This window comes from Piliocolobus tephrosceles, chromosome 2 (genome assembly GCF_002776525.5).
Source record: "Piliocolobus tephrosceles isolate RC106 chromosome 2, ASM277652v3, whole genome shotgun sequence".
In the NCBI taxonomy this organism is placed as follows: Eukaryota; Metazoa; Chordata; class Mammalia; order Primates; family Cercopithecidae; genus Piliocolobus; species Piliocolobus tephrosceles.
Genome location: NC_045435.1, coordinates 87,703,246 through 87,729,731, shown reverse-complemented (window position 1 = coordinate 87,729,731; position 26,486 = coordinate 87,703,246). Strand labels below are relative to the sequence as shown.

Below are 26,486 nucleotides of genomic sequence, written 5' to 3'. Positions count from 1 at the left end.
GTCTCAAAAGAAAAAAAGGAAAAAAAAAATCCCTACAGATTTTTTTCTTTTAAAAATAGCATTATTATTATTTTATTTATTATTATTATTTTCTTTTTTTTTTTTTGAGACAGGGTCTCGCTCTGTAGCCCAGGCTGGAGTGCAATGGCGCAATCTCGGCTCACTGCAACCTCCACCTCCCAGGTTCAAGCAATTCTCCTGCCTCTGCCTCCTGAGTAGCTGGGATTACAGGCATGCATCACCACCCCTGGCTAATTTTTATATTTTTAGTAGAGACGGGATTTCACCATAGTGGTCAGGCTGGTCTTGAACTCCTGACCTCATGACCTGCCCATCTCCCAAAGTGCTGGGATTACAGGCATGAGCCACCACGCCCAGCTATTATTATTTTAATAGAGACAGGGTATCACTATTTCACACAGGCTGGTCTCAAACTCCTGGGCTCTAGTGATCCTCTCATCTCAGCCTCCCAAAGTGCTGAGATTACAAGTGTGAGCCACCACACCTGGCCCCCACAGATTTCTTGAATGCAGAAATGCCAAGCTTGGCACTAGACCCTTCAGGCATTCCTGAGAGGGTCCTTAGCAGCTACATCCTATTTGCAATAATCACTTTGCAGCTATGAGATGCTGCTCTGGGCCAAGTACTGGTGTAAGTGAGTACAAACACACATGATATAATTTCATTAAAGTTCCCTCAGCTGGGCTTGGTGGCTCATGCTTATAATCCTAGCACTTTGGGAGGCCAAGGCAGGTGGATCATCTGAGGTCAGGAGTTCGAGACCAGCCTGGCCAATGTAGTGAAACCCTATCTCTACTAAAAGTACAAAAATTAGCCAGGCATGGTGGCACGTACCTGTAACCCCAGCTACTCAGGAGGCTGAGGCAGGAGAGTCGCTTGAACCCGGAGGTGGAGGCTGCAGTGAGCTGAGATTGTGCCACTGCACTCCAGCCTGGTTGACAGAGCAAGACTCTGTCTCAAAAAATAATAATAAGGCCAGGTCCAGTGGCTCACACCAGTAATCCCAGCACCTTGGGAGGCCGAGGTGGGTGGATCACCTGAGTCCAGGAGTTTTAGACCAACCTGGCCAACATGGTGAAACTCCATCTCTACTAAAAATACAAAAAATTAGCCGGGCATGGTGGCATGTGCTTGTAATCCCAGCTACTTGGGAGGCTGAGGGAGGAGAATTGCTTGAATCTGAGAGGTAGAGGTTGCAGTAAGCCAAGACTGTGCCACTGCACTCCAGCCTGGGCAATAAGAGTGAAACTCCATGTCAAAAAATAAAATAAAAATAAGTAAAAAAATAAATAAGGTTCTCTCTGAGTGGTGACAGTCCATGTGGGCAACTGACATGCCCACAGTTATAAGCACAGTTGGTGTATCTGGCCTTCCTCTAAGCTGCCAGCTCAGGACAAGAGTGAGACTGTCTCTGCCTTTCCTACTGCCACTAAAACAGGACATACTTCTCAAAATCAGGGAGATGACCACTGTCCCCAAGTCACTCTTTCTTCCCACTCCTCCCCACAGCAATGATTTCTATCTACTTGTCACTCCCTTCCAACTGTGATGCCATGACTTCTACCCCTGCAAACGCTTGGGAAAGATGGAAGGTCCCCTCATCCTAATCTATGTCCATGCTGGCCAGGATGAGACACTTACTGCCAGTATTCTCAGAGATGTGACATGCATGGTGCTGAGGTTAATCTGGCAATCCAGGCAAGACCCTCTGCGGCAGACCCACCTCAGGTGACCTCTCCAGGTGACCTCAAGTGGAGGCCTCAAAGGTTACCTCGCATAAGGGTAAGCACAGTCCCTTTGTAGATGCCTCGGATCCCAAACTCCTGGTACAGCTTCTTTGCACAGTCCAAGGTACCAGTGTACTTCGTTTCTCCTGAAGAAGCCTGAATCTGGGAGGGAGGAGAGGATCATTAAGTCAGAAACAACATCAGAGTCACAGGCCCAGCAGGTTACAGGAGACTACAAAGTAAGTACGGCCATTCTGTGTTAGAGCAATGAAAGACTTCACTGTCAAATTGAGAAGTATTTGGAATGTGTGATCTTGGGGCAGGTACTATGAAATAAGGCTAGGTGAAAATATCAGAAAATATTCACATTGACTAGAAATAAAACCAACAGAAAATCTGAAAAACAAGTTGAGGAAGCCGGGCGTGCTGGCTCATGCTTATAATTCCAGCACTCTGGGAGGCCGAGGCAGGCAGGTCACCTGAGTTCAGGAGTTTGAAACCAGCCTGGCCAACATGGTGAAACCCTGTCTCTACGAAAAATATAAAAATTAGCTGGGCATGGTGGTGGGTGCCTGTAGTCCCAGCTGCTCAGGAGGCCACGGCAGGAGAATTGCCTGAACTTGGGAGGCAGAGGTTGCAGTCAGAAAACATATTGTACCACTGCACTCCAGCCTGGGTAATAGAGTGAGACTCTGTCTCAAAATTTAAAAATAAATAAATAAAAAAAAAATAAGTTGAGGAAATCTGTCAAACACAATAAAGCTATTTGGAAGGTCTAAAAAGGAAGCAACAAATACTTTAGTCATTCATTTATTCCTTCAATAAATACCGCCTGAAGACCAACTGCATTCCAAGCCTACCTGGTCATGAGGCTTGGTTAAGAAAAGGTGAACAGGGCCGGGCACGGTGGCTCAAGCCTGTAATCCCAGCACTCTGGGAGGCCGAGACGGGTGGATCACGAGGTCAAGAGATTGAGAACATCCTGGCTAACACAGTGAAACCCCATCTCTACTAAAAAATACAAAAAAAACTAGCCGGGCAAGGTGGTGGACGCCTGTAGTCCCAGCTACTCCGGAGGCTGAGGCAGGAGAATGGTGTGAACCCGGGAGGCGGAGCTTACAGTGAGCCCAGATCCGGCCACTGCACTCCAGCCTGGGCGACAGAGCGAGACTCCGTCTCAAAAAAAAAAAAAAAAAAAAGAAAAGATGAACAGAAAATTTCACTCAAGAGCTCTAAGTGCCCAGACAGGGGTCCTGTACAGAGAGGGCTCCTATGCAGAGTCAGAGGAGGGCCAACGAGAGGCTCCTACCCTGTCCCTCAGAGCAAAGAACCTGGAGGTAGGCAGGGGTAATCCCAGGAAAAATCTGAAAGACAGCTCCGTGCAGATTCTACACGGGAATCCTGCTTGTTCAGGGCCAAGAAGAATCAGAACACACAAGAGCATCAACCAAACAATAATTAAAGCTGGAAAGGGAGTTCAACTTTAACAGTTCCAAGGAGAAACACTTACAAATATATAAACCAAATAGTTTTTTTACATACCAGGATTAACCAGTTAAAAAATAATAGAAAATGCTGGGTACGGTGGCTCACACCTGTAATCCCAGCACTTTAGGAGGCTGAGGCGGGCGGATCACGAAGTCAGGAGTTTGAGACCAGCCTGACCAACGTGGTGAAACCCTGTCTCCACTAAAAATACAAAAATTAGCCAAGTGTGGTGGCGCATGCCTGTAATCTTAGCTACTCAGGAGGCTGAGGCAGGAGAATCTCTTGAACCCAGGAGGCGGAGGTTGCAGTGAGCCAAGATCGTGCCACTGCACCCCAGCCTGGGAGACAGAGCAAGACTCTGTCTCAATCAATCAATCAATCAATAAAGGAAAGGGATCCCATTCAAAATAGCAATAAAGGCCGGGCACAGTGGCTCACGCCTGTAATCCCAGAAGTTTGGGAGGCCAAGGCAGGCAGATCACCTGAGGCCAGGAGTTCGAGACCAGCCTGGCCAACATGGTGAGATCCCCATCTCTACCAAAAATACAAAACTTAGCTGGGCATAGTGACAGGCATCTGTAATCCCAGCTACTCAGGAGGCTGAGGCAGGAGAATCCCTTGAACCTGGTAGGCGGAGGTTGTAGTGAGCCGAGATTGCACCGTTGCACTCCAGTCTGGGTGACAGAGTAAGACTCTGTCTCAAAAAAAAAAAAAAAAAAAAAGGCAATAAAATATATGTGAATTAAGCAATAGGCTTTGTATAAATAAAACTCTAACATATCTGAGGATTACAAAATAAGAGGTCAATAAAAAGAGTCCTAATTCTAGTTGGGAAAAGTTTTCAATCAGAAAGATTTCTATTTTTCTAAAAATAATAAATTTAAGATAATGTCAATTGAGTATCAATGGGTTTTTTTGGTATAACTTCCCCAAAGGATCTGGACATATGTACCTGGTATGTCTGAGGAACAGAAGGGGAGGTCATGTGATCTGAGAATGCTGGAGCCAATTCACAATGACCTTGGGGGCCATGGAGGATTGGGCATGGGAATAACATATTTACAGAATCTTATCATTGTTATGTATGTATAGACTGTAAGAAGGGAAACAAGTAAAGAGGCCCTCACTGTCATCCAGGACAGTGATAAAGGTGGCCTGAAGCAGTATGGCCGCAATGGAGATGGTGTGAAGGGATGGATTTGGTATAATGTTGAAAACCAGCATAATTGCTCAACAGATGGAATCTAAACTGTGGGAGAAAAAGAGGAATTTAGGAGGACTCCTGGGCTATAAGTCTGAATAATTACAAGGATACTATTGTCATCAACTGAACTGAAAAATGCTGAGAGTAGAGGAGGTACGGGGAAGACCAGGAGTTCGGTTTTGTACATGATGACTTTGAGGCACCTATTAGCATCCACATAGAAATGTTGGATAAACTAGTCTGGAGTTCAGGAAAAGTCTGAGTTGGAGACATAATTTTTTTTTTTTTTTTTTTTGAGATGGAATCTTGTTCTGTCACCAGGCTGGGGTGCAGTGGCACGATCTTGGCTCACTGCAACCTCTGCCTCCTGGGTTCAAGTGATTCTCCTGCCTCAGCCTCCCAAATAGCTGGGACTACAGGCATGCACCACCACACGTAGCTAATTTTTGTATTTTTAGTAGAGATGGCCAGGATGGTCTTGATCTCTTGACCTCGTGATCCGTCCCCTTCAGCCTCCCAAAGTGATGAGATTACAGGCGTGAGACATGGCATCCAGCCAGAGATATAAATTTGAGTCATCAGCATAAAAATGGTGTCTAAAAGTCATGAGACAAGGCTGGATGCAGTGACTTACTCCTGTAATCTCAGCACTCTGGGAGGTTGAGGTGGGCAGATCACTTGAGGCCAGAGTTCCAGACCAGCCTGGTCAACACGGTAAAACCCTGTTTCTAAAAAAAAAAAAAAAAAAGTCACCCAAAATTAGCTGGGTGTGGTGGTGTGTGCCTGTAGTCCCAGCTACTTGGGAGGCTGAGGTACAAGAATCACTTAAACCCCAGAGGCCTGGGTTGCAGTGAGCTGATATCGCACCATTGCACTCCAGCCTGGGAGACAAAGCGAGACTCTGTCTCAAAAAAAAAAAAAAAAGAAAAGAGAGAACTAACCACTGAAGCGTAAAAGTCACCAGTGACCGGCTGGGCACAGTGGCTCACGCCTGTAATTCCAGAGCACTTTGGGAGGCCGAGGCGGGTGGATCACAAGGTCAGGAGATGGAGACCATCCTGGCCAACACGGTGAAACCCCGTCTCTACTAAAAATTAAAAAAAAAAAATTAACCAAGCATGGTGGCGCGTGCCTGTAATCCCAGCTACTCGGGAGGCTGAGGCAGGGAAGTTGCTTGAACCAGGGAGTTGGAGGTTGTAGTGAGCTGAGATCGCGCCACTGCACTCTAGCCTGGCAACAGAGCAAGAATCTGTTTCAAAAAAAGGAAAAAAAAAAAAAGTCACTAGTGACCTTGATAAAACCATTTATTTGCAGTTGTGAGGCAAAAGCCAGATTGGAGCAGGTTTAACAATTAGAGAAGAGGAACTGGAAATGGCAGGTAGAAAAAAAACAAGAAACAGGCTGGTGTGGCAGCTCACACCTGTAATCCCAGTACTTTGGGGGGCCAAGGTGGGTGGATCACCTGAGATCAAGAGCTCAAGACCAGCCTGACCAACAAGGCGAAACCCCATCCTTACTAAAAGTACAAAAATTAGCAGGGCGTGGTGGTGCGCACCTGTATTCCCAGCTACTCGGGAGGCTGAGGCAGGAGAATCGCTGGAACCTGCGAAGCAGAGGTTGCAGTGAACTGAGATCATGCCACTACATTCCAGCCTGGGTGAGAGAGCAACACTCCATCTCAAAACAACAACAACAACAAAAAAAAACAGAAACAACTTTTTCAAAGAGTTTTCGTGTAAGAGGGAGCAAAGTCATGAAGCATAGTAATTGGTGTGGAAAAGACTAGAGAGAAGTTTGTTTTTTTGAGACAAGGTCCCACTCTGCTGCTCAGGCTGGAGTACAGTGGCATGATTTCTGCTCACTGCAGCCTCAACTTCCTATGCTCAAACGATCCTGCCACCTCAGACTCCTGAGTAGCTAAGACTACAGAGGCATGCCACCACACCTATTTTTTTTCTTTTTTTGAGACAGAGTTTCACTCTTGTTACCCAGACTGGAATGCAATGGCGTGATCTCGACTCACTGCAACCTCTGCCTCCCAGGTTCAAGCAATTCTCCTGTCTCAGACTCCTGAGGAGCTGGGATTATAGGCGCCTGCCACCACGCCTGGCTAATTTCTTGTATTTTTAGTAGAGATGGGGTATCATCATTTTGGCCAGGCTAGTCTTGAACTCCTGACCTCAGATGATTCACCCGCCTCGGCCACCCAAAGTGCTGGAATTACAGTTGTGAGCCACCATGCCTAGCCCACATCTGGCTAATCTTTCTATTTTTTTTGTAGAGATGGGGTTTTGCCACGTTGCCCAGGCTGGTCTCAAACTCCTCAGCTCAGGTGATCCATACACCTCAGCTTCCAAAAGCGCTGAAATTATAGGCGTGAGACACCATGCCCAAAGTTTTTTTTTTTTTTTTTTTGAGATGGAGTTTCGCCCCTGTTGCCCAGGCTGGAGTGCAGTGGCGAGATCTCGGCTCACCACAACCTCTGCCTCCCGGATTCAAACGATTCTCCTGCCTCAGCCTCCCAAGTCGCTGGGGTTACAGGTATGCACCACCATGCCTGGCTAACTTTTTTTTTTTTTTTTTGTATTTTTAGTAGAGACGGGGTTTCTCCATGTTGGTCAGGCTGGTCTTGAACTCCCAACCTCAGGTGATCCACCCACCTTGGCCTCCCAAAGTGCTGGAATTATAGGCATGAGCCACCGCACCTGAAGTTTGGTTTTTTCTTTTCTTTTTCTTTTTTTTTTTGAGATAGAGTCTTGCTCTGTTGCCCAGGCTGGAGTGCAGTGGCACGATCTCAGCTCACTGCAAGCTCCGCCTCCTAGGTTCATGCCATTCTCCCGCCTCAGCCTCCCAAGTAGCTGGGACTACAGGCACCCGCCACCATGCCCAGCTAATTTTGTTTTTGTATTTTTAGTAGAGATGGGGTTTCACCATGTTAGCCAGGATGGTCTCGATCTCCTGACCTCATGATCTGCCAGCTTCGGCCTCCCAAAGTGCTGGGATTACAGGAGTGAGCCACCGCACCTGGCCCAAAGTTTGTATTTTTAAGATGAAAAATGCAAGCATGTTTATGCCTTTATTCCCGACGAGAATGATCAAGTGGAGAGCAAAAACTGATGTCAGTGGCTGAGGGGAAAAAAAAAAACAATGTCTGTGTCTGGGCAAGAGGGGATGGGATCCAGTGCACAAAGAGGCCTGGGATCAAGCAGAAGCACAGGTCATCCTTGATAGAAACAAGCAGGGCGGCCGGGCAGGGTCGCTCTTTTTGTTAGCCAGGCCGGGTGACACCTGTAGTGCTAGCTAATAGGAGGCTGAGGCAGGAAGATCACTTGAACCCAAGAGTTTGAGGCTGCAGTGAGCCATTATCAGACCACTACACTCCAGCCATGCAGCAGAGCAGCAAACAAGCAGGGTGAGACTCTGTCTCTAGAAAAAAGAGAAAGAGGCCGGGCGCGGTGGCTCAAGCCTGTAATCCTAGCACTTTGGGAGGCCGAGATGGGCAGATCACGAGGTCAGAAGATCGAGACCATCCTGGCTAACACGGTGAAACCCCGTCTCTACTAAAAAATACAAAAAAACTAGCCGGGCAAGGTGGCGGGCGCCTGTAGTCCCAGCTACTCATGAGGCTGAGGCAGGAGAATGGTGTAAACCCGGGAGACGGAGCCTGAGGTGAGCTGAGATCCGGCCACTGCACTCCAGTCCAGGCGACAGAGCGAGACACCGTCTCAAAAAAAAAAAAAGAAAAAAGAGAAAGAAGAAAAGAAGCCAGGCATGGTGGCTCATACCTGTAATTCCAGCACTTGAGGAGGTCAAGGTGGGCAGATTGCTTGATCCCAGGAGTTTGAGACCAGCCTGGGTAACAAAGGAAGAGCCTCTCTCTACAAAAAAACTAAAAAATTAGCCAGGCGTGGTGATCATGTCTATAGTCCCAGCTACCCAGGGGCTAGGTAGAGAGGATTGCCTGAGCCTGGGAGATCAAGCTACAGTTAGCTGTGATCCTGCCTCTGCACTTCAGCCTAGGTATCGCCTCAAAAAAGAGGAAACAGGCTTGGCATGGTGGCTCTGGCCTATAACCCCAGCACTTTGGGAGGCCAAGGCAGATGATCACCTGAGGTCAGGAATTTGAGACCAGCCTGGCCAACATGGCGAAACCCAATCTACCACAAAATACAAAAATTAGCCAGTGGTGATGGCATGAACCTATAGTCCCAGCTATTTGGGAGGATGAGGCAGGAGAATCGCTTGAACCCAGGAGGCGGAGGTTGCAGTGAGTGAGCCAAGATCACACACCTAGGCAAGAGAGTGACACCCTGTCTCAAAAAAAAAAAATTTCTTAAATAAAACTGTCCCTATTTCCAAATGACATGGTTGTCTATGTAGGAAATCCCAAGGAATCTTAAAAAAAAAATCATGGAACTAATAAGGAAGTTCAGAAGGTTGTAGGATACAAGATTATACAAAAATCAATCGTGTTTCCCAAACAAGTAATGAATATGTGGACAACCAAATAAAATTATAGTATCATTTACAATACCATTTTACAAGGCAAACAGAAAAAGAAACACTTAGGTGTAAATGTAAGAAAACCTGTACAGGGTTTATGTGCTGAAAACTAACTACACAATGCTGATGAAAGAAATCAGATTTCTTTTTTTCTTTTTTTTTTCTTTTGAGACAGTATCTCAACTTTGTCATCTCCTGGGTTCAAGCTATCTTCCCGCCCTAGATCACCACGTAGCTGGGACTACAGGAACGCAACACCACGCCCAGCTAATTTTTTTTTTTTTTAAGAGATGGGGTTTCACTATATTGTCCAGGCTGGTCTCAAACACCTGAGCTCAAGCGATCCACCTACCTTGGCCTCCCAAAGTGCTAGGATGACAGGCCACCAAGTGTGGCCAGAAATCAGATTCCTTTTTTTTTTTTTTTGAGATAGGGTCTCACTCTGTCACCCAGGCTGGAGTGCAGCGGCGTGATCTCGGCTCACTGCAACCTCCACCTCCCAGGTTCAAGTGATTCTCGTGCCTCAGCCACCAGAGTAGCTGGGATTACAGACCTGCAACACCATGCATGGCTAATTTTTGTATTTTTATTAGACACAAGATTTTGCCATATTGGCCAGGCTGGTCTCAAACTGCTGGCCTCATGTGATCCACCTGCCTCAGCTTCTCAACATGCTGGGATTATAGGTGTGAGCCACTATGCCTGGCCAGAAATCAGATTTTTAAATAAATGGAAAGATATACCATTCTTCCTGGATTGGAGGATTCAAAATAATAAAGGTGTCAATTCTGCCCGAATTGATCTATACATTTAACATAATTCCTATCAAAATATCAGCAAGATTTTTCTAAATTTTCTAAATTATCCTACAATTTATGTGGAAAGGCAAGGGAATAGAAAATTGTTCTAGGAGGCTAGAACAATTTAAAAAAAAAAGAGAATCGAGTGAGAGGAATAAGTCTGTTGAATTTCAAAGTTTATTATACATGGCTATAGTTATCAAGACTATGTGGTGTTGGTGAAGAGACAGACATATAGATAAATGGAGTACAATAGAGAAACAAGGCCAGGCACAGTGACTCATGCCTATAATCCCAGCATCTAGGAGGCTGAGGTGAGTGGATCACCTGAGGTCGAGAGTTCACGACCAGCCTGACCAACGTGGGGAAACCCCATTTCTACTAAGAATACAAAATTAGCCTGGCATGGTGGTGCGTGCCTGTAATCCCAGCTACTCAGGAGAGTGAGGCAGAATAGCTTGAACTCAGGAGGCAGAGGTTGAGGTGCGCTGAGATCACACCATTGCACTCCAGCCTGGGCAACAAAGAGTGAAACTCCATCTCAAAAGAAAAACAGAGAGAGAGAGAGAGAGAGAAACAGATCATACAAATATGCCCAATTGATTGGTTTTTTTTGAGATAGGGTCTCACTCCTTCACCTAGGGTTTAGTGTAATGGCGCAATCCTGGCTCATTGTAGCCTTAACTTCCCGGGTTGATCCTCACACCTCACCACCCCCAAGTAGCTGGGACTACAGGTGCATACCACCATGCCCAGCTAATTTTTTTTTTTTTTAAGAGATGGGGTTTTGCTGTGCCGCACAAGCTGGTCTCAGCCTCATGGGCTCAAGCAATCCACCACCTTGGCCTCTCAAAGTGCTGGAATTACAGGTGTGAACCGCTGTGCCTGGCCTGCCCAATGATTTTTTTTGTTTTGTTTTGTTTTGTTTTTCTTGAGACAGTATTGCTCTGTCGCCCAGGCTAGGCTGGAGTGCAGTGGCACAATCTTGGCTCACTGCAACCTCCACTTCTCAGGTTCAAGCAATTCTCCTGCCTCAGCCTCTCAAGTAACTGGGATTACAGGTGCATGCCACCATGCCTGGCTAATTTTGTATTTTTAGTAGAGCCAGGGTTTTACCATATTGGCCAGGCTAATCTCAAATTCCTGACCTCAAGTGATCCACCCATTTTGGCCTCCCAAAGCGCTAGGATTACAGGTGTGAGCCACCGTGCCCGGCCCCCAGTTGATTTTTTAAAAGATGTAAACACAATTCAGTGGAATGAAGACAGTCTTTTCAATAAATGATATAAGCGGATGTCAAAGGTAAAAGAAAAAAAAAAAAGAACTCTGTCCTACTACTCATATATTATACAAAAATTGGCCAGGCATGGTTGCTCACACCTGTAATCCCAGCACTTTGGGAGGCCAAGGCAGGAGGAATGCTTGAGCCCAGGAGTTTGAGATTAGCCTGAACAACATGGCAAGACCCCATCTTTACAAAAAAAAAGTTGTTTAATTAGCTGTTTTTGGTGGCACATGCCTGTAATCCCAGCTACTCAGGAGGATGAGGCAGAAGGACTGTTTGAGCGCAGGATGCTGAGGCTGCAGAGAGCCATGATTTTACCACCGCACTTCAACCTGGGCAATAGAGTAACACCTTGTCTCAAAAACAAAAACAAATTGACTCAAATGAGGTCACAGGCTTGAATGTAAAACATAAAATGATAGATAAAACCTGTAGAAGGCCCGGATGCGGTGGGTCAGGTCTGTAATCCCAGCACTTTGGGAGTCCAAGATGGGCAGATCACCTGACATCAGGAGTTGGAGACCAGCCTGGCCAATATGGTGAAACCCCGACTCTACTAAAAACACAAAAGCTAGCTGGGTGTGGTGGTGTGTGCCTGTAATCCCAGCTACTGGGGAGGTTGAGGCAGGAGAATCACTTGAATCTGGGAGGCAGGGGTTGCAATGGGCCAAGATCACGCCACTGCCCGCCAGCCTGGGCAACAGAGCAAGACTCTATCTCAAAAAAATAAAATATGCCAGGCGTGGTGGCTCATGCCTGTAGTCCTAGCACTTTGGGAGGCCGAGGTAGGTGGATCACTTGAGGCCAGGAGTTCAAGACTGGCCTGGCGGCTCGGCACAGTGGCTTATGCCTGTAATCCCAGCACTTTCGGAGGCCAAGGAGGGCGGATCACGAGGTCAGGAGATCGAGACCATCCTGGCCAACATAGTGAAACCCCATCTCTACTAAATATACAAAAATTAGCTGGGCGTGGTTGTGCATGTCTGTAATCCCAGCTACTCAGGAGGCTGAAGCAGGAGAATCACTTGAACCAGGGAGTCAGAGGTTGCAGTGAGCTGAGATCACACCACTGCACTCTAGCCTGGCGACAGAGCAAGATTCCGTCTCAGAAAAAAAAAAAGACCTACCTGGCCAACGTGGAGAAACCCCGTCTCTACTGCAAATACAAAAATGAGCTGGGCATGGTGGTGTGTGCCTGTAATCCCAGCTACTTGGGTGGCTGACGCAGGAGAATCACATGAACCCAAGAGGCAGAGGCTGCAGTGAAGAGAGTTCGCACCACTGCACTCCACCCTGGGTGACGGAGTGAGATAATGTCTCGAAAATAAAATAAAATAAAATAAAACTTGTAGAAAAAAAATACAAGAAAATCTTCAGGATCTAGGTTTAAGTAAAGAATTCTTAGACTTAGGGCAAGCGTGTTGGCTCATTCCTATAATCCCAGCACTTCGGGAGGCCGAGGCAGGTCAATCACGTGAGGTCAGGAGTTCAAGACCAGCCTGGCCAACATGGCGAAACCTTGTCTCTACTAAAAATACAAAAATTAACCAGGCATGATGGCGCATGCCTGTAATCCCAGCTACCTTCGAGGCTGAGGCAAAAGAATCGCTTGAACCCGGGAGGAGGAGGTCATGGTGAGCTGAGATTGTGCCATTGCACTCTAGCCTGGGCAGCAGAGCAAGACTCCATCTCTAAATAAATAAATAAAAATAAAAAATTAACTCGGCATGGAGGAACACACCTGTAGTCCCAGCTACTTGGGAGGTTGAGGCGGGAGGATCACTTAGGCCCAGGAGATCAACGTTACATTGTGCTATGATCACACCACTGCACTCCAGTCTAGGCAACAGAGTGAGACCTTGTCCGAAAAAAGAAAAAAAAAAAACTAAACTAGAGATACAACTACAAGAAAAACTCAACAATTGCATTCCTAGGCATTTATCCCAGAGAAATGGAGAAATGAAGACTTACTTTCTGACAAAAGCCTCTGTATACAAATGTTTATAGCATCTTTATTCCTAAAAACCTCAAACTAGAAACAACACAGATGCTGTTAGGTGGAAGAATAGTTAAATTATGATAATGATAATCCATACCATGACTACTATTCAGCAATAAAAATGAATGCAGTATTCATATATGTGATAATCCAAATGAATCTCTAGAAAATTATGCTGAGGGCTGGGCATGGTGGCTCATGCCTATAATCTCAGCACTTTGGGAGGCAGAGGCAGGAGGATCACCTAAGGTCAGGAGTTCAAGACCAGGCTGGCTAACAGGGTGAGCCCCCCCCCCCCCCCCCCTCCCAGCCCCCATCTCTACCAAAAATACAAAAATTAGCCGGACTTGGTGGTGCATGCCTGTAATCTCAGTTACTCAGGAAGCTGAAGCAGGAGGATCGCTTGAAACCAGGAAGCGGAGGTTGCAGTGAACCGAGACTGTGCCACTGTACTCCAGCCCGGGCAACAGAATGAGACTCCGTCTCAGAGGAAAAAAAAAAAAATTATACTGAGTTTATTTATTATTTATTTATTTTTGAGACAGAGTCTCACTCTGTTGCTCAGGCTGGAGTACAGTGGCGTGATCTCGGCTCACTGCAATCTCCACCTTCCAGGTTCAAGCAATTCTCTACCTCAGCCTCCCAAGTAGCTGGGATTACAGACGCCTGCTACCATGGCCGGCTAATTTTTGTATTCTTCATAGAGACGGGGGTTTTACCATCTTGGCCAGGCTGGTCTTGAACTCCTGACCTCGTGATCCACCCCCCCCCCCCCCGCCTCCCAAAATGCTGGGATTACAGGCGTGAGCCACCACGCTTGGCCTACTTATTTATTTTTTATTTTTATTTTTTGTTTATTTTTTCGCTTTGTCACCCAGGCTGGAGTACAGTGGCATGATCCTGGCTCACTGCAACCTCTGCCTTCCGGGTTCAAGCAATTCTCGTGCTTCAGCCTCCCGAGTAGCTGGGATTACAGGCATGCACCACCATACCCGGCTAATTTTTGTATTTTTAGTAGAGACGGGGTTTCTCCATGTAGGCCAAGCAGGTCTCGAATTCCTGACGTCAGGTGAACAACCCGCCTCGGCCTCACAAAGTGCGGGGATTACAGGTGTGAGCCACCGTGCCTGGCCAATGCTGAGTTTAAAATCCAATCCATGCTGGGCTTGATGGCTCATGCCTATAATCCCAGCACACTTGGAGGCCAAGGCAGGCAGATGGCTTGAGCTCAGGAGTTTCAAGCCCAGCCTGGGCAACATGGTAAAACCCCATCTCTAAAAAAATAAACAAAACTAGCAGGGCATGGTGACGCACACCTGTAGTCTCAGATACTCAGGAGCCTGAGGTAGGAATGGCTTCATCGCAGGAGGCAGAGATTGCAGTGTGCTGAGTCCAGCCACTGTACTACAGAGAAGGGCTGACAGAGAGCCAGACCCTGTCTCAAAAATAAAGAAAGAAATAAAAAAATTTAAAAAGCCAATCCAGGCCAGGCGTGGTGGCTTACGCCTGTAATCCCAGCACTCTGGGATGCCAAGGTGGGTGGATCACCTGAGGTCAGGAGTTTGAGACCAGCCTGGCCAACATGGTGCAACCCTGTCTCTACTAAAAATACAAAAATTAGCAGGACATGGTGTCAGGTGCTGTAATCCCAGCTACTGGGGAGGCTGAGGCAGGAGAATCACTTGAACCTGGGAGGAGGAGGTTGCAGTGAGCCAAGATCGTGCCATTGCACTCCAGCCTGGGTGATAAGAGCAAGACTCCATCTAAAAACAAAAAACAAAAACAAAAACAAAAAACAAGCCAATCCAAAGACTTTATATACTGTACGATTCCATTCATATAACATCGTTGTTCTGTATTGTTTGGTTTTTCTTTTTGAGATGGAGTTTTGCTCTTGTTGCTCAGGCTGGAGTGCAATAGCATGATCGTGGCTCACTGAAAACTCTGCCTCCTGGATTCAAGTGATTCTCCTGCCTCAGCCTCTCAAGTAGCTGGTATTACAGGCATGCACCACCACTCCTGGCTAATTTTTGTATTTTTAGTAGAGACGCGGTTTCACCATGTTGGTCAGGTTGGTCTCGAACTCCTGACCTTAGGTGATCTGCCCACCTCGACCTCCCGAAGTGCTAGGATTACAGGCATGAGCCACTGCACCTGGCCCCCAGGCTGGTCTTTAACTCGTAGGCTCAGGCAATCCTCGCACCCTGGCCTCCCAAAATGCTAGGATTATAGGTGTGAGCCACTGCACCCGACCCTGAAGCCTCTACAAAGGGTGAAAGGACATAAAAATGTACATGAAATTATAAACTGAAAGGAAAAAGCTAGCTATTTCCCCTCCAATCACAACCTTACCTGTAATAAGCACTTGATCCGTTCTCCAGGAGTCATGATTCCTGTGGTGAATACACCAGATAACATCCCAGCTGCAAACAGCTGGGGATAGCTGCATTGAAAACAAAAACCAGAAGCAAGCACCTGTGACTAACCACTGAGGACAGAGGCCAATCCCAGCAAAAAGGACAGTTTTGTAAGAAAAAAATAAGTACTTGGACTGGGTAGAAGCCTAGCCACAAATGAATTAGATTTCGCACAAAAACTCAGTTCTAGGTATATTTTAATGTCAAATTTCCCAGAGCAAGGGTCTCAGTGGCAAGAGCAATGGGAGTCTGGTCACAAGGCCCACCCCATGCGGTGTACGCTCTGAATCCCTGACCTGTAAGAGAAGTTTTATAGTAAAACACAGTTTCTATCCATGCGCCTGCCAGGCACAGTGACTATGGACAAGTGTCCAGGCCTCTCTGAGCCTCAATTCCCCATAGTTAATGTGCTGGGGTTTTTGAGGGGGAATTCTCTAACCCAAGATCTGGACTTTAACCTCCCCCAGTAGTTCCCCTCCAGTCTCACTTCCCCTGGATTACCAAGGGCCTGAGAACACTCTAAGCCAAGACTCAAGCAGGACAGCTTCAAGGCCAAGGAGGATGGCTGTGGCCACCTCTAAAGGCTAAGGGATAGCCAAGTCAACTGCATGCAATGTGCTGTAAGATGCTGAGAAAGGACCAGACAGGGACGATACCCAGGCAGGCATGACAGGTCCTGTGGCCCCTGTACAGGGAAACAGTCCCCCAGTGGCAAGAGGTATGGGTCTTCACTCTGGCCCCCACAGAATGAACAACCCTGAGTATAAACAGCAGTCTGAGGCTCCTACCCATCTAACACCCCAAGCTGTCTGTGCCACCTCTGGCATCTCCTTTTCTTTTCTTTTCTTTCTTCTTTTTGTTTGTTTGTTTGTGTTTGTTTTGAGACACGGTCTCACTCTGTCCCCAGGCTGGAGTGTAGTGAAGCAATCTCAGCTCACTGCAACCTCCACCTCCTGGGTTCAAACAATTCTGCTGCCCCAGGACCCGAGTAGCTGGGATTACAGGAACCTGCCACCACACCCAGCTAATTTTTGTTTTTTCAGTAGCAACGGAGTTTCACCATGTTGGCTAGGATGGCCTCAAACTCCTGACCTCAAGTGATCCACTCACTTCGGCCTCCCAGGGTGCTAGGGTTACAGCATGAGCCCCTGTGCCCAGCCCTTTTTTTTTTTTTTTGAAACAGAATCTTGCTCTGTTGTCCAGGCTGGAGTGCAGTGGCACAATCTCAGCTCACTGCAACCTCCACCTACTGGGCTCAAGTGACCTTCCCACCTCAACCTCCTGAGTAGCTGGGACTACAGGCAAGGCTGGCTGATTTTTGCATTTTTGTAGAGACAGAGTTTCATCATGTTGCCCAGATTGGTCTCGAACTCCTGGGCTCAAGTGATCCTCCTGCCTTGGCCTCCCAAAGTGCTGGGATTACAGGCGTGAGCCACCATGCCTGGCTACCTCCTTTTCTTTCTGGGATTAGCAATACCAGCATGGTTTCGAGGCAATGGGGCACAAAGTTACATTCAGCATTTCAACAGAGTCCCACAACTTAGCAACTGTTACTGAAAAGCTTCACATATTGTCCTAAGCTTCAGTGCACTCTTGACCCCAAGCCTCCAACAACAGAGCCTTCAGGTCAGTCCCATCCAGCAAGGAGCTTATGAACAGATGCCAAATGGGGGTAGAGGGACATCCACTATAAAGAGTTCACTCCAGGCAGGGCACCAGTTTCAACAGCCCTATTTCTCCCTGCATTTACCCCAGGCAGGGCTCATGCATCTACCTCAGGCACATAGCCAAGGTGACTGTTGAACAGTCAAGAGACTTGCTTTCCAACACAGCCATCTTCACAGTCCCAGTTCACATGGCTATCCCTGAGGAATCCTCTCAGCAACTAAATTCTCCCTATGAGACCAACATGCTCCATTTTCCCCATAATGCCCAACCCTAGGCTCAGCAAACCTCATCTCTTGGGACTGGAGACTGTCTCTGAATAGGATCTCTGTGTGTGCACAGGGCATCATGTGGACACTCAATGGCTGCCGGGCCTATTCTCCCACTCCCCACCCCCATCTCCATCCCAGGGAGGCACCTTTGAGAGCTGGACCCTCCTGGACTTCCACCCCAAGGCCCTGGTAACACTCCTTTCTATACCATCCCCAAACAGCATTACAGGGAGGTGAACACAGCAGGGGTGACAGGATTGTGGGAGTGGGGTCCTGAGTGTCTTAACTTTGTACAGTCAGGAAGACTGTTTCTCTGAGTGCTGATGTGACTGTACAGGAACACAGCCCATAGACCAAAGTACCAGAAGTGACCCCACAGGGGTCATGCATGGCCCTGATACATCCGTGAGCTGGCACATATGCTGAAAGACTAGGCGCTCAGGGCCGGGCACGGTGGCTCACACCTGTAATCCCAGCACTTTGGGAGGCCGAGGCAGGCAGATCACGAGGTCAAGGGATCGAGACCATTCTGGCCAACATGGTGAAACCCCATCTCTACTAAAAGTACAAAAATTAGCTGGGTATGGTGGCACTCGCCTGTAGTCACAGCTACTCGGGAGGCTGAGGCAGAAGAACTGCTTGAATCCGGGAGGCGGAGGTTGCAGTGAGCCGAGATCACGCCACTGCACTCCAGCCTGGCGACAGAGCGAGACTCCATCTCAAAAAAAAAAAAAAAAAGAACAGGCGTTCAGAGAGGACATGTGTCCGTGTGACACAAGGACTACCAATGGGCAAATGCAGCTCCAAAACAACCCCACTCACATTTCAGGCCACTTGCGGCTATTTATAGAATCTAGGGACATTCAGAGGGTCACAAGGATCCTAGAAATAGAGTTTCACTCTACAAGCACCTCCATCTACTTCCTAGACCCTCACTCAGTCTGCTGTGGCCTAGAGTGGTGACAGAATACAACTGCATGGCACCCTGGGCTTCCTCCCTTGAGCTCCCGGATCTGAGGGCAGGCCAGCCTTTGTAGCTCCTATACTGCCTATAGCCCCTCCCAGGGGTTAGCACCCTGCACAGCTCAGATTGTGGATACATTTTCACCCAATATTTCCACTCAGAATTCCCCTGCATCCTGAGAAGCCTCTGTTTTCACTACTTTGTAAATTCTGAACTATAATTCTGTCTCAGGTGCCTCTTCATACCCAAATCCAACTTCTTAAAGTTTATTAAAGGAAAACACATTAACTTATTCCACTTTAACACAGAAACCAATACCTGAAATCTTTATAGTCATATTAGCATGTTGTAAAAATGAAGCACAACAAAAGTTGGAACCTTCTCTTCTCTCAATCAGGTGATAGAAAGGCTGCTCTTGTCTTTAGGGCAGCACCAGGTGCTGCCTATGACATCTTACACATATTTAAGCATTCAGACCTCTCAACAGCCTCCTGAGGTTGGTATTACAAATCTCTCCAATAATTGATACTACCTTAGGCCGGGCGCGGTGGCTCAAGCCTGTAATCCCAGCACTTTGGGAGGCCGAGACGGGCGGATCACGAGGTCAGGAGATCGAGACCATCCTGGCTGATACGGTGAAACCCCGTCTCTACTAAAAAAATACAAAAAACTAGCCGGGCGAGGTGGCGGGCGCCTGTAGTCCCAAGCTACTTGGGAGGCTGAGGCAGGAGAATGGCGTAAACCCGGGAGGCGGAGCTTGCAGTGAGCTGAGATCCGGCCACTGCACTCCAGCCTGGGTGACAGAGCGAGACTCCGTCTCAAAAAAAAAAAAAAAAAAAAATTGATACTACCTTATAAAAGAAATATGAAAAACTGGTCAGGTGTGGTGGCTCACACCTGTAATCCTAGCACTTTGGGAGGCCGGCTAGTTTTGGCTTGGCTCCAGGAGTTCAAGACCAGCCTGGGCAAGATAATGAGACCTGCCCCCATTTCACAAAAAAATGTAAAAATTAGCCCAGAGTGGTGGTGTGTGCCTGTAGTCCCAGCTACTCAGGAAGCTGAGGCAGAAGAATCACCTGAGCCCAGGAGTTCAAGGTTTTAGTGAGTCATGATTGCACCACTGCATTCCAGCCTGGGTGACAAACAAAGACCCCATCTCGAAAACTCAAGTACTTGGGCCAGGCGCAGTGACTCATGCCTGTAATCCCAGCACTTTGGGAGGCCAAGAAGTGCAGATCACAAGGTCAGGAGATCGAGACCATCTTGGCTAACATGGTGAAACTCCATCTCTACTAAAAATACAAAAAAAAAAAAAAAATTAGCCGGGCGTGGTGGTAGGTGCCTGTAGTCCCAGCTAGTAGGGAGGCTGAGGCAGGAGAATGGCGAGAACTGGGGAGGCGGAGCTTGCGGTGAGCCGAGATTATGCCACTGCACTCCAGCCTGGGCAACAGAGCGAGACTCAGTCTCAAACAAAAAATAAATTAAAAATTTAAAAAATTTAAAACTCAAGTACTCCTTCATGTATAACTCCCAGGAGTTGGGCCAGGTGCAGTGGCACACGCCTGAAATCCCAGCATTTTGGGAGGCTGAGGCAAGTGGATCACCTGAAGTCAGGAGTTAGCGAGCAGCCTAATGTGGTGAAACCCCCTGTCCACTAAATACAAAAAAAATTAGCCAGGTGTGGTGGCACATGCCTGTAATCCAAGCTACTTGGGAGGCTAAGACAGGAGAATTGCTTGTACCTGGGAGGCGGAGGTTACAGTGAGCTGAGATCATGCCATTGTACTCCAGCCTGAGCAAAAAGAGCAAAACTCTGTCTCAGAGAAGAAAGAAAAAAAAAACTCCCAGGAGTCAGGCTTATGGGCCCAGGAGGACCCACCAAGGTTCTTTTTTTTTTTTTTTTTTTTAGACGGAGTCTTGCTCTGTTGCTCAGGTTGGAGTGCAGTGGTGCCATCTCGGCTCACTGCAACCTCCGCCTCCCAGGTTCAAGCGATTCTCCTGCCTCAGCCTCCCAAGTAGCTGGGACTACAGGAGCCCGCCACAGTGCCCAGCTAATTTTTTTGTATTTTTAGTAGAGACAAGGTTTTGCCATGTTGGCCAAGCTGGACTCGAACTCCTGACCTCAGGTGATCTACCCGCCTCAGTCTCCCAAAGTGCTAGGAATACAGGTGTGAGCCACCGTGCCCTGCCCAAGTTTCTTTAATTTAACCCATGTCACACTACCAGGCAGAACAGCGAGTGCTCCTGAGCTGTAAGTACTCACCTGAGCGCATCTTCTGGGTGTTTCTGTTGTAGTTTCTTCCCCAAACCAAACCCAGCGAGTGCTCCTGACCTGTAAGTACTCACCTGAGCACATCTTCTGGGTGTTTCTGTTGTAGTTTCTTCCCCAAACCAAACCCAAAGAAGCACACAGCAAACATGGGAGTGACCCCGATGATAGGGGCAGCCATTCCCCGATATAGCCCCCTGATGCCCTGCAAGGAATCACAGAAGCAGAAGCTGTTTACAGACACCACCACCTTTTAAATCACTGAAAGAGGAAAGCAGTGTGTCCTCTAACCTGTGGCTTCCTTCATCTCTTCTTGAAGCAAGCAGAACTTTATTTTTATTTTTTATTTTTTTGAGACAGAGTCTCGCTCTGTCGCCCAGGCTGGAGTGCAGTGGCATGATCTTGGCTACTGCAAGCTTCACCTCCTGGGATCACACCATTCTCCTGCCTCAGCCTCCTGAGGCGCCTGCCACCACGCCCAGTTAATTTTTGTATTTTTTTAATAGAGACAGGGTTTCACTGTGTTAGCCAGGATGGTCTTCATCTCCTGACCTGGTGATCCACCCGCCTCGGCCTCCCAAAGTGCTGGGATTACAGGCGTGAGCCACTGCACCCGGCCACAAGGAGAACTTTAAATGGAAGAATATCTCCCACATTTATCAGAAATAATTATCCTATTATGTATTGCTGGAGAAACTGAAGGCAGTTTCCATTCTCAAAGGCAATCTGTTTTTGTTTTGGGGATTTTTTTTTCAGACAGGGTCTCACTGTGTCACCCAGGCTGGGATGCAGTGGTGCAATCACAGCTCATCACAGCCTTGATCCCCTGGGCTCAAGTGATCCTCCCATCTCAGCCTCCCAAGTAGCTGGGACTATAGGCGTGCGTCACCATGACCAGCTAATTTTTCTATTTTTTGTAGAGACAGGGTTTTGCCATGTTGCCCAAACTGGTCTCGAACTCCTGGGCTCAAGTGATCCTCCTGCCTTGGCCTATCAAAGTGCTGGGATTATAGGCGTGAGCCACTGCACCCGGCCAGCAATCTGCCAATATGTAGCATACTCTTCCACCTGGAAATTTTTTTGTGTGGAAAATCTATTGCAAGGAATTTACTCTAGGGAAATACTCAGAGGTGTAAAAATAACCTCAGGCATTTATAAGGTACCAAAATTTTGGGGAAAAAAAACAAAAGCTGCCAAATAGAAGATAAATTATAAACTCTATAAATCACATTATAACATGAGAAGAGATTATTAAGTTAAAAAAAAAAGGCTACAAAACAGGATACACGATGTGATCTACCTTCTTTGGGGTAAGATTACAAGTGATTAAGGAAATGTTTTAAATTTTCTAGGTATTAAGATGAGAATTTTGTTAGAACTGCACATCAATTTTCACTAGTACAGTTTAGTAATGAAAGGGAAGCTGAGCCTGGGCAGCATAGCAAGACTGTGTCTCTACAAAAACAAATACAAAATAAAAGTTAGCCAAACATGGTGGTGTGTGCCTGTAGTCCTAGGTAGTCAGAAGGCTGAGTTAGGAGAATAACTTGAGCCAAGAAGTTCAAGTCTGCAGTGAGCTATGATCTTGCCATTGTACTCCACCCTGGGTGACAGAGTGAGACCCCATCTCCAGGAAAAAAAAAAAAAGAAAGTGAATTATATAGTAACCAATAAATAATTAGACAGACAGACAAATACATAAATACCCTACCAAACAAGGTAGTAAACAAGGAGGAAGATTCAGGACCTGGGAGACCAGGGGGCCAGTCCAAGAGAGATGAAGCGGGTTTCTAGGATGGCACTGGGTGCAGTGGACCTGGGAAACAGTCAGTCCACAGCGGAGTACAGGACTCCAAAAGTGATGTTTGCAAGAAAAACACAACAAGGCCGGGTGCAGTAGCTCACGCCTGTAATGCCAGCACTTTGGGAGGCCAAGGAAGGCATATCACGAGGTTAGGAGACCAAGATCATCCTGGCCAATATGGTGAAACCCCGTCTCTACTAAAAATACAAACATTAGCTGTGTGTGGAGGTGCATGCCTGTAATCCCAGCTACTCAGGAGCTGAGGCACGAGAATCGCTTGAACCTGGGAGGCAAAGGTTGCAGTGAGCTGAGATTGTGCCACTGCACTCCAGCCTGGCAACACAGCAAAACTCCATCTCAAAAAAACAAAATTAAACTAAAACTAAAACAGAACGAAACAACACACACTAGAACAACAGAAAATAACTCCTTAGGCAGTGTGTAGCAAACCAAACAGAGAGGTACACTACAGAGCATTTAGGGTACAGAATGACAGAGACAGTGATTCAAAGACAAACAAACAAAAGATTTAACACAATTATTAACCCAATCCCAAGGGAAACAAAAAGTTACATAAGGAATGGAATGCACATCATACTTCATACTTAAGAGAAAAAATATATATAAAGTTGTAATCATGAAAATGGTAAATTGGATTAAACCACAAAGAGTGATAAAATCATATGGATGGACAGGGCAGAAGGAGGGGATAGGGAGTATAAGAGCTAAAATATAAAATAATCTACCACAAATAGGTAGTTAAACAATACATAAATGTATAAAATATAACAGCAATGTCCAGGCACAGTGGCTCACACCTGTAATCCCAGCACTTTGGGAGGCCGAGGCAGGCAGATCTGAGGTCGGGAGTTCACGACCAGCCTGACCAACATGAAGAAACCCCGTCTCTACTAAAAATACAAAATTAGCCAGGCGTGGTGGCACATGCCTGTAATCCCAGCTACTAGGGAGGCTGAGGCAGAAGAAAGGCTTGAATCTGGGAGGTAGAGGTTGTGGTGAGCCGAGATTGCGCCATTGCTCTCCAGCCTGGGTCACAAGAGTAAAACTCTGTCTAACACAGTGAAACCCCGTCTCTACTAAAAAATACAAAAAACTAGCCAGGCAAGGTGGCGGGCGCCTGTAGTCCCAGGTACTCGGGAGGCTGAGGCAGCAGAATGGCGTGAACCTGGGAGGCGGAGCTTGCAGTGAGCTGAGATCCAGCCACTGCACTCCAGCCTGGGCGACAGAGCGAGACTCCGTCTAAAAAAAAAAAAAACTCCATCTCAAACAAAAAAATAAATAAATAAAAATAATAGTAAATGTGTATTATGTAGATAGGTGGGAACAGCATAAACAACTGAAAAAATTGAAAGTAGTTGCCTCTGGAGAACGAAGGAAAGAGATAAATACCACTTTGTTACTTTGTTATAAGCTTCTCAGTAACAAATGAAGAGGCCGGGCGAGGTGGCTCAAGCCTGTAATCCCAGCACTTTGGGAGGCCGAGGCGGGCGGATCACGACGTCAGGAGATCGAGACCATCCTGGCTAACACGGTGAAACCCTGTCTCTACTAAAAATACAAAAAACTAGCCGGGCGCGGTGGCTCACGCCTGTAATCCCAGCACTTTGGGAGGCCGAGGTGGGCGGATCACGACGTCAGGAGATCGAGACCATCCTGGCTAACACAGTGAAACCCTGTCTCTACTAAAAACTACAAAAAATTAGCCGGGCGTGGTGGCGGGTGCCTGTAGTCCCAGCTACTCAGGAGGCTGAGGCAGGAGAATGGCGTGAACCCGCGGGGCGGAGCTTGCAGTGAGCCAAGATCGCGCCACTCCACTCCAGCCTAGGCAACAGAGTGAGACTCTGTCTCAAAAACAAAAAAAAAAAAAAAAAATTAGCTGGGCGAGGTGGCGGGCACCTGTAGTCCCAGCTACTCGGGAGGCTGAGGCAGGAGAATGGCGTAAACCTAGGAGGTGGAGCTTGTAGTGAGCTGAGATCGTGCCACTGCACTCCAGCCTGGGTGACAGAGCAAGACTCCATGTCAAAAAAAAACAAATGAAGTGCCTGTATCAGGGCCTATAATCCCAGGTACTCAGGAGGCTGAGATGGGAGGATCACTTGAGCTCAGGAGTTCAAGACCAGCCTGGGTAAAATAGCAAGACCCCATCTCAAAACCATTTTTTAAAAACAAATACAAAAACTTTTAAAGTTGATCCTTATAGAGAGTAGCAGGAGAATCAGGGTGAGGCTGCACACTGGGAAGGCTCCACAGACCCAGGCTGAAGAACTTGCCTCACTGCAGACCCTGGGTATCCAAACTTTCTTTTCAGAATCAAAGGAGCACAACTGTACCTGTCAGCATTCCTCCTAATTCCTGCAAAAGCCTAAACTGCTACAGGCTGCAGGTGGACTCCAAGAACAAAGTATAGAGGCAGTAAATGGGAAAAGGACAGAGATCTGAGGAAGATCTACAAAAGCAGCATATGACGAAGTCCACTCAAAGCCATTCCCACAGCTCCCTACATGAGCTAAAAGGATGAGCAGGTCCTGAGAGGTCAAGCCCATTCCTCCTGAACAACTTTTCTAGTCTTCCTTCCACTAGAATGGCCAACCCAGTTCCATGTAGCACAACCTACAGACCCCTGCCTGGCAGCTCCAGAGAGTAGAAAGCTCAAATCTGGCATAGCAAAAACCAGGACATGCACAAATATGGACTAAGGAAGCCTATTCAACTCTTCAAAGACTTGGGTTTATACAAGACATTCTCACCACGACTCCAGGACCCAGCACATTGCCCACCCCTAGGCAGGTGCTCAATAACATCTAATGACCAAGAAGCAGGTAAGCCTACCTTCCTTCTGTAAGGGTAGAGGACTCTGAGTGGACCTGAAGCCTAGAACCTCCATCAGACACTGATCAGACTCCACCCTAGACACTACAGATGTAAGGAGGAGGAGTTTAAAGAAGAAAGGACAAGGCCAGGTGCCACGGCTCACTCCTGTAATCCCAGCACTTTGGGAGGCCAAGGAGGGCAGATCACAAAGTCAGGAGTTCAAGAACATCTGGGCCAATATGGCGAAACCCCATCTCTACTAAAAATACAAAAATTAGCTGGGTGTAGTGGCAGGCGCTTATAATAGCAGCTACTTGGGAGGCTGAGGCAGGGAGAATCACTTGAACCTGGGAGGCAGAGGTTGCAGTGGGCTGAGATCGTGCCACTGTACTCCAACCTGGGTGACAGAATGAGACTCCACATAAAAAAAAAAAAAAAAAAAAGAAGACGAAGAAAAAGAAGAAAGGGCAGCCCAGGCATGGTGCTCATATCTGTAATCCCAGCACTTTGGGAGGCTGAAGCAGACAGATCACCTGAGCTCAGGAGATTGAAACCAGCTGGCCAACATGGCGAAACCCATCTCTACTAAAAATATAAAAATTAGCTGGGCATTGTGGCAGGTGCCTGTAATCCCAGCTACTTGGGAGGCTGAGGCAGGAGAATCGCTTGAACCCAGGAGGCGGAGGTTGAAGTGAGCCGAGATTGCACCACTGCACGCCAGTCTGAGTGGCAGAACAAGACTCCATCTCAAAAAAAAAAAAAAAAGAAGGGTAGCACCACCTCACTCAAGGAAGGTTGGGCAGGCACTGCCTCAAGATCTTCTTTCTAAGCCAGACGCAGTGGCTCATGCCTGTAATCCCAGCACTTTGGGAGGCTGAGGTGGGCAGATCACAAGGTCAGGAGTTTGAGACCAGCCTGGCCAACATGGTGAAACCCTATCTCTACTAAAAACACAAAAATGAGCCAGGCATGGTGGCAGATGCCTGTAATCCCAGCTACTTGGGAGGCTGAGGCAGGAGAACCGCTTGAACCCGGGAGGCAGAGTTTGCAGTGAGCTGAGATCGCGCCACTGCACCCCAGCCTGGGCAACAGAACAAGACTCTGTCTCTAAATAAATAAATAAATATTTTAAAACGATCTTTCTTCTGCACCCAAGTCCTACAGGAATCCTGGGAGCAACTTCTCCAAGGCTGAGTCCACCATTTATCATCACCCCCTTTTTAATCTGGATGACAA

At 47.3% G+C, this 26,486-nt stretch overlaps 1 protein-coding gene across 2 annotated transcripts in view; it reads right to left on the bottom strand.

Moving 5' to 3' along the window:
* Nucleotides 1-26,486, bottom strand: part of SLC25A20 (solute carrier family 25 member 20) — a 41,361-nt gene that overhangs the window by 3,808 nt on the left and 11,067 nt on the right. For both annotated transcript variants that reach the window (XM_023231612.2, XM_023231613.3), the window contains 3 exons: nucleotides 20,692-20,819; nucleotides 15,380-15,470; nucleotides 1,793-1,910 (listed from right to left, as the gene is read on the bottom strand). In XM_023231612.2, coding sequence (XP_023087380.1) covers nucleotides 1,793-1,910; nucleotides 15,380-15,470; nucleotides 20,692-20,819 — 337 coding nt within the window. The remainder of the gene's footprint in view (nucleotides 1-1,792; nucleotides 1,911-15,379; nucleotides 15,471-20,691; nucleotides 20,820-26,486) is intronic.